An 8704-nucleotide genomic window follows, 5' to 3' on the forward strand; every position below is an offset into this window, starting at 1 on the left:
GGTTTTCATGGTTTCTCTTAAATGATTCAAGAAATTAAAAGGTCTAACAACGCCTTGAAAGTTCACGCGAATGATATACAAAAGTTATAGAAGGATTTATATGAGAAAGTTAAATATTTTAGGCTATGTGGGCAACTTTATAATTTGTGCCATTTAGGGTTTTGCTATATATATTTATGGCGAAACAGGTTTCTAAAAGAGAGGCAGGGTGTGAGAAAGAGCGGCTATACATTTTTCTACGTTATTAGTTAAACGAATCTCTCTTCTATCGATACGTAGATATTACGTGAACATCTCTCCGCCGAACCACGAAATTCTTGTATCATGTGAATTTCTATTACTTTCTTGCATCGTTGATAAGATCGAATTTAGATATTCGACAGGAACATCATTGGCTCATTGACTCTTCCCTCTGTCACGTGTTGACTGCGATGAGATACTAGTGGAGCGAAATGGAAAAGAACAAAAAAGAACAAATTCATCCACACACCATCATCTTAGGACCCACCAAATTCTAGCACTTTAAAACGAGGTTAAAAACGTGGGGGTTCTGCCGATCAATAAACAAAAGCAAACTATCACGTTTTGCATCAAGTTGAGCTGATAGGTCTCTAGCTCCAACACCGTAGAGTCTCTCTAACCAGTAAAAGACTCTGAAGCGCCTTCAATTATGCCGAGACCAACCCCATCACCTCCTCATATTCACATCTTCCTCCTCTTCTACATCCCTTGTCTCGTCTTCCTCTGCTTTCTCTCCCGTGTTGCAGAATCTCAAATTCAAGATCAAGAACAACAAGTCCTGTTGAAGCTGAGGCAATCCTGGAAAGACCCATCTTCCCTCGCCCACTGGGTCGCCTCCAATTTGTCCTCCCACTGCACATGGCCCGAGATCACATGCCAAGATGGCTCGATCACCGAGCTCAACCTCGTAAACCTGAACTTAAATTATTCGATCCCCCCATTCATCTGTGACCTCGAGAATCTGACCAAGCTCGACGTCTCCAACAACAAAATTCCTGGAGAGTTTCCCACAGTTCTCTACAACTGTTCTAAGCTCGTGCACCTCGACCTGTCCCAGAATTACTTCGAAGGTCCTATTCCATGTGATATCGACCGCTTGGCCAATCTTCAGGTCCTGATTCTCGCCACCAACAGCTTCTCATTCAACGTCCCGGCGTCGATCGCGAGGCTGCAGAGGCTGAGGATCCTTCACCTTTACCAGTCCAAGTACAACGACACTTACCCTAAAGAGATTTTTGGCCTCTCCGATCTCGAAGAACTGAGCCTTGGGTACAACAACCAGTTTGCGCCGTCACAGCTACCGCAGAACTTCACCGCCCTGAAGAAGCTGCGGTTCTTCTCGATGCCGCAGACGAACCTGTTTGGTGGAATCCCAGAGACGGTCAGCAATATGAAGGCTCTCGAGCACTTGGACTTGGGGATGAATCCACTGAGAGGAGAGATCCCGGGCAGCATTTTCGCTTTAAGGAACTTGAGCGAGTTGTTCATGTACAAGACCAATGTCTTCGGGTCGATCCCTCAGGCAGTAAGCGCTGCGAACCTGCGCGTGATCGATCTGTCTGTGAATAATTTGACGGGGAACATACCTGAAGATTTCGGGACGCTCAAGAATCTATCCAGCTTGAATTTAGAGTTCAATCAATTGTCCGGTGGAATCCCAGAAGATATCAGCCGTCTTCCCACTTTGTCTGATGTCAGGCTGTCTTACAACAATCTATCAGGCACGATCCCCCCGGACTTCGGCAAGTTTTCCGCACTCAGAAGATTCGAAGTGGCCTTCAACAACTTGACTGGCACGTTGCCGGAACAACTGTGCCATGGCGGCACGCTGTATGGGTTGGTGGCAATGCATAACAATCTCGGCGGGGAGTTGCCAGAGTCACTTGGAAATTGCAGTACTTTGTACATTGTGATGTTGAACAACAATGGATTCACTGGCAATGTGCCTCAAGGACTCTGGATGTCGCCGAACTTGACAACTTTGATCTTGAGTGGTAATGGGTTGACTGGCGAGCTTCCCGAGGAGCTGTCCCCGAACCTCACTCGGATCCAGATGAGCAACAACAGATTCTCTGGCAAGATTTCGAGCACAGTGTCTTCGTGGAGGAAGTTGGTGGTGTTTGATGCCAGTAATAACTTCCTGAGTGGCACCATTCCGACTGAATTAACCGAGCTTCCTTCTCTGACGACGCTTTTGCTAGGTCAGAACGAGCTCTCCGGAAATCTTCCCACAGCTATTGTTGCGTGGAACTCCTTGACCACTCTGAATCTTAGCCACAATCGATTGTCAGGACCGATTCCTAGCAAAATCGGTCTTCTACCGGTACTCATGCAGTTGGACCTATCTGAAAACCAACTGTCCGGCTTGATTCCTCCTGAAATCGGCCAGCTGAAGCTGAACCTTCTCAATTTATCCTCCAATCGCCTCAATGGACGAATCCCAGACGAGTTAGAGAACGCCGCATATGATGCCAGTTTCCTGAACAACCCGAGCCTCTGTGCATCCAATTCGTTCATGAGGCTCAATGTCTGCAATTCCCAATCCCGTAGATCGAGCAAAAGCTTGCTGACCAATCTCGCCTTGATTGTGATCTTGGCCATCGCTGCAGTGATATTCGTTTTGTTGGTGGCAGTATTTACAATCAGAGCTTCCAGAAAGAAGAGAGACGGGTTTGATTCAACTCCGAAACTGACCCCATTCCAAAGTTTGAATTTTACAGAATCGAATGTTCTGTCGGGATTGAAGGAGCATAATGTGATCGGAAGTGGCGGATCAGGAAAAGTATACAAAATTATCGTGAATCATTCTGGTGACACCATCGCGGTAAAAAGGATTTCAAATGACCGAAAATTGGACGAGAAGCTGGAGAAGCAATTCGTAGCAGAAGTGGGGATACTTGGGAAGATAAGGCATCTGAACATTATCAAATTGCTGTGCTGTATTTCTTGTGAGAACTCGAAACTCATAGTGTACGAGTACATGGAAAATCACAGCTTGGACCATTGGCTTCACAAGACCAAAAGATCGTCACCCGTCTCAGGTGTAGCCAACAATATGTTCTTGGATTGGCCCAAGAGGTTACAGATTGCGCTAGGAGCCGCTCAAGGACTTTGCTATATGCACGATGATTGTTCACCGCCCATCATCCACCGAGACGTGAAATCGAGCAACATTCTCTTAGACTCCGAGTTCACTGCAAAACTTGCTGACTTCGGCCTTGCAAGAATGTTGGCCAAGCATGGAGAATCTGTCATGGTGTCCAGTGTTTCCGGATCTGCTGGCTATCTTGCACCAGGTTTGTCTATTCACTTGACATGAATCCATCTCAGCTATGCAAGCTCACCTTCGTCATATCATACCAGCAAGAATATATAATTTTGTATTGCCCCTTCTTTGTTGAATAACAGAGTATGCTCAGACGACGAAAGTTAATAAGAAGATCGATGTTTATAGCTTCGGGGTCGTTCTCTTGGAACTGACCACCGGGAGGGATGCTCAAGGCGGGGACGAAGACATGTGCCTCGTTGATTGGGCATGGCGTCACATCCTAGATGGCAAGGCAATATCTGATGCGATAGACGAGGAGATCAACAACGACTCATTCCTAGGTGCAATAAGCAATGTCTTTAAGCTCGGGATCTCTTGCACTGCGAACAGTCCTTCCAAGAGGCCTCCGATGAAGAAGGTAGTGCAAGTGCTGCTCAAATGTAGCAATCCGCTTTACGATGTCGAGCAGACATCCCGACATAACTTAGACGTTGCCCCCCTCCTCGAAAATCCTAGGCATGAGGAAATGCCGCAGAACGCTTATTGTTTTCTCAGGTGCAACACTTACTGACTCTCAGCACTAAAAACAGTTGCAGAAGCTTTGTGAAGGGGACTCCCGACTTCTGAAAATCCATTTCTGATTCAGCAGATGCTAGTGGGTGCTTTTATAATCACAAATTACCCATTTGGGGTCTTTAGGGTATTGGATGTTATCTTGAATGTGATTATTTGAATAAGGTGTGAATGAAGGGGTTAATGTTATTTGATTCGTTGCTTTTTTTTCGAGAATTCTCTAAGATTTGAGTATTTGAGAATTCTCCCCCTTTTAAAGCTGCCGACGAGGCCTACATAGTGAAACACCGGTCCAACACATGGAATTGAATTCTATAAAAACGAATGGCATGAGTGATCAATCCACTCGAATATAAGAAAATGATACCAACTCCTCGTCAAAAGGGCTTTCAAACGATTACAGGAAGAGGACTTAATGGGCCGAATCGGGCCTTCAGGATACGCTGGCCCATGATATTTTGGATTTTGCTTCGTCGAAATTGTTGGGCCTATCAAGTGAACGCCCTTGATTGATGACGACGGTCAAACATTGCACGCATCGCTGTCCCTTTTTCAAACAACCAATTTCTATTGCGCGATGAACTTAGGCGGCTAATTGGATCGTGTGTGTCAATGAAAATTGATAGGTGAGGCCTGGAGGTATTTGTCAATGGATGGATGTGAACATTAATTGATTTGTTTGAAGGACAAACCAAATAGTTCATTAATCCAAGGACCGAAGCACTCCCAAGCCTCGTACCGCATGCGACGAGAATTGTCTAAAATAAGCATTTAATTTGAGTCGCCACTAGCCAAAATCAAGAGTTGGCTAGAAACCCTAATCGAAATGCAAGAGTGTCGTCTCGATACGTGCGAAAATCAGAAATTCTAAGGATCAAAAACTTGATTACATTAGTGATCTAACTAGTATCCTTTCGGTACCTAAACTTGATCGCTCGCTAACTAACGCACCAAGGCAGCCTATGCAGAAGCCTAAAGCTCGTCCTAACCATGCTAAAAATTAATAATAGCAAACAATGTATAAAAGGGGCGCAACCAGATAATCGGCATGAAAATAAACAATCGCGACCTAACATCATCTCTAAAAAAAGAAAAGGCAATCAAAAGTCCTAAGGTAAAGCCTAACAGTTTGTTCAATTTTTTGGAGCAATTTTTTAAAGATTTTTCTCATTTTTTCTAAGCTTTTAAAACTAAATCTAGGATGAAATTAATACTAAGACCTAATGAAATTAACCTAAAAACAAAGTCACTAAGACCTAATGAAATTAACCTAAAAACAAAGTTCTAAACACTTCCTAGTTTTCTGAATTTTTGGAATTTTTCTGAATTTTTAAAATATTTTCCGGACTTTTTAATATTTTTTGGGTTTTTAAACATTTTCGGATTTTTTTGGACTTTTTCATTTTTATATTTTTTAATAATAAAATAAGAATTCTGGACCGAGTCCCCTGACCCGATCTGTCCCGGCTACCTGACCCGGTTCTCTGACCGCCCAGGAACCCCTTTTTCTATTTCTTTTCTGAATTTTTTTTATTTTTCTTTTCTATTATCTCTTTTTTCTATTTCTCTTTCCTCTTTATTCTTTTTCTCTTTCTTTTCCATTTTTCTTCTTCCCCTCGGAACGTCTTCTCCCGAGAGTTCTCACTGAGAACGTCTTTCTTCTCAGCGATTCACCGGCGACCACTACACCGAACCAAAACCGGCCTCCTCGACCGGCGCCGACGTCGAATCTGCTCTGGCCAGAATCACGACACCACCATCACCGAACAACCATCCTTAATCCAGCACTACCAGCCACCAAAACGCCAACACTGACAACCATTTTTCATTTTTCGATCACCAGACTTCTCGCGGCAACAATATGTGCAAAACGCAAACAAACAGACATACACGCATATGAAACAGAGATAATGAGGTGACGGTAACGGCCTCAAGCTGCGGGCCTCTCAGATGGGGAAGGAATTCTCCGGAGGGGATACGTGTACGCGCGGCCGACTCGGACAATGTGCAAACCATGGCATAAACACAAGAAAAACACGAAGTCAGTATTGATTCGACGAATACGAGTACTAAACAAGCACAAAAACTGAGTTCTAGGCATCAATCCCACAAAAAATCATTCAGACTTCCATTTGGACATTTCATCGAACACATGGTACGCAAGTTGAGATATACGATCTTGAGTGAGATTCAATGCGATTTCTAGCTTTAACAAGAAGCACAGGAACCTAAATAGCAATATTGCACTACAAGCTTGCGTTAGTTTGCAACGAAACTCCAAGAGACTACATAACCAAATTCGACGTTTTAGGCTTAAAGAGTTTCATTGAGACATTTAGTCAAACAGGTAATGTGCGACTTAAGATGCCACTCCTAGGTTCGGATTTACTACCATTCATGGCCTGAACCTAGCATGTTAAGCTCTAAATCGACATTGTTCATCATGAATCAGTGTGGGTCTCGTGCGATTTTCGGGGCTTACCCGGTTCGGGTAGTCTTCGTGACGGCGAAACGGCGACCGGTAGGCGAGCCTCCGACGATAACGACGGCGATTAGGGCGGACCACCCTGTGTTGTAGTTGTGCGGACGGCGGTGTTCGCACGCTGAAACCTTCTGTCCGCGGATGGAAAGTCGCTACGGTGACGACCGACGATCGACGAATTGATTTCCGGCAAAAGTCGACGGCCGTGCCGGTGAGCGACGAGCGAAGGAACTCCTCTTTCTCAAGGACAAATCCCACTACTCTCTCCTCCGGTCAGTCACCGGAACACCAGAAAAATTTTTCCCTTTTCCAATCCAGCCAAACTTCCCCCCTCGCCAACATTGTCTAATATGTTCTAATATGTTCCAATACAGCCAAACTCCGGTCAGTCCTCTTCTTGTTTTCAAATTAAATTTTTTTTAGAAAAAAGAAAAAGAAAAAAAAAGAGAAAATATGTTCTAATATATTCTACTAATGCAAATGCACCTTGTGTCTACATTCTATGCAATTCAATGAAAAGTATTTTTGTTTAAGAGTTAAAAATTAATCTCGAATTTTCTATGCAATTAAATCTTAAGTGACTAGGTAAATTTTAGGTGTCAATAGCGTGCTGGCACTATTGCGAGATGATTAAGCAGATGTAGGCACACATTTACTTTAAGTGCGTTACCACATCAATTTATTACAATCTATTCAATTGCTTTAGCAATCTCCACTCCTGCAAACTTCATAATATATATATATATGCTTAAGCTTTCTCATTAGTTTCCAACTGAAAATTGCAAATCCCAAACTCTTTCTACGAAAAAATAACTTTTCTAGCCTAGGTAAGTCAAACGTTCCTCGTAAGAACCAAAGTATAGACGCTCTAATTTGATATTCTCTAGGCGTACGAGAGCTTCTATTTCTAACCCATCATAGTTTGGTGCAATCAAACTACAAGATCTCATGAATCCAATTAAAGTAGAGATCCGAAATACGAACTCCGCATGTCATTGTGCAGAATTTAAGACTGTCATGATCATGTAATGAGGGTTAAAATTTCGTGGACCTAATAGGAAGATTTAGTGGTCAGGCATTGCATTGAATGAGGAGAAATTTCTTATGAAGATTCGATTAAGGACACAATAATTCATAAAGAACTCTAGAAAGACGTGGAACAGATTATCTTTCGCTAACCCTTTAAAGAGAGTCAATGAAAAATCTTGCATATTTTATGATAGATCAAAGGAAAGAAAGGTCAAAAGGCATCAACGGGCGGCAACTAGCAATTTGAAGTTAGTTAAATTCGACGCTCCCAATCTGACTTGACCCTTGAAAGATTTGGACCAATACTAATAATTTGGTTGCATGACATAGAAATTTCACTAAATTATTATTAGCAAAACTAGGCTTTTGGAATAAGTTGATTAGAAAAGGTGTGTTGCTTGTTCAAGGGAGCAAAGGCAAAGTCCAACATGATGCATTGCCGAGTTCTTCCCATTGATTTGGCGAAACAAAAGCAAAAATGGACATGCTCATGTATTATGTTGAAGATAATTTCATCTTGAGTACCATTGTGGGTTAAATGAATCCTGGAAACCCTAGTGTTTTAATCTTGCATGCTTGGAAATATGTTCATCCTTTATATATGATCAGCTAGTTTAGGTTTCTTTTCTTAGGTCAAGCTACAAAGCTTAAGGTACACTCATCTTAGCTGCTACATAGGTTGCTACCCAAAAATACATCATTAGACCATCAAATTTCGGGAAAAAGTGTCGGAAAAGTTATAAAGCATTTTCGCATTATTGGCCAATTTAGTCATAAACTTATTTTTGGTGCCAATTGAGTCCTAAATCTTTTGTCTTTGTGTCAATTTAGTCCTTCATGTAAATTTAGGCCGATATTATTAACGTGGATGCTAGCTAGCCTATGTGATATTGTCATTTACTGACGTAGATGATTTTTAATAATATTTTAATAATTTTTCGATTTTTTAAATTTTTAATTTTTTTATTGTTTTCTTTTTTTTCATCTCCTTTCTTCTACCTTTTGCAGTAATGGCCGTTTGGACACTGCTGGCCACTAGCCATGGCTAGGCGCCTAGCCTCATCGGGCGAGGTCGCCATCGCCGGACGAGGCCACCGTCGCCCACCACACAGGCAAGGCCCGGCCAACCCTCGCACGGGCGAGCCCCGTCTAGGGCAAGTAAGGCCCGTTGAGGGAAATTATATTGTTCCACCAGCCTAAGATGAAGGCTGTATATCAAGAACGATTCAGCAAGACCTATAGAAAAAAGATCAATTAGTAAATATATAGTCAATAACATTTGAGTGGCCATTGTTAAATCTTTAGTAGTTTAGAACTATTGTGGTTTGCTA

General features: G+C 42.6%; 2 protein-coding genes across 2 annotated transcripts; both read left to right on the forward strand.

Moving 5' to 3' along the window:
* The first annotated feature begins 670 nt into the window (after positions 1–670).
* LOC130136052 (receptor-like protein 52) lies at positions 671–1934 on the forward strand. The gene is made up of 2 exons (XM_056306030.1): positions 671–1814; positions 1918–1934. Exons 1-2 carry the CDS (start codon positions 671–673, stop codon positions 1932–1934), a joined length of 1161 nt encoding a protein of 386 aa, XP_056162005.1.
* On the forward strand, positions 1875–3860 carry LOC115671305 (receptor-like protein kinase 5). Its single transcript, XM_030592839.2, has 2 exons — positions 1875–3317; positions 3430–3860. The coding sequence occupies exons 1-2, from the start codon at positions 1934–1936 to the stop codon at positions 3858–3860; spliced, it is 1815 nt and encodes a 604-aa protein (XP_030448699.2). The 5' UTR covers positions 1875–1933.
* Positions 3861–8704: the final 4844 nt, after the last annotated feature.

The sequence above is a fragment of the Syzygium oleosum genome, unplaced genomic scaffold, assembly GCF_021117445.2.
Source record: "Syzygium oleosum isolate NSW1041296 unplaced genomic scaffold, Sole_v2.1 Sole_v2.41, whole genome shotgun sequence".
Lineage (NCBI taxonomy): Eukaryota > Viridiplantae > Streptophyta > Magnoliopsida > Myrtales > Myrtaceae > Syzygium > Syzygium oleosum.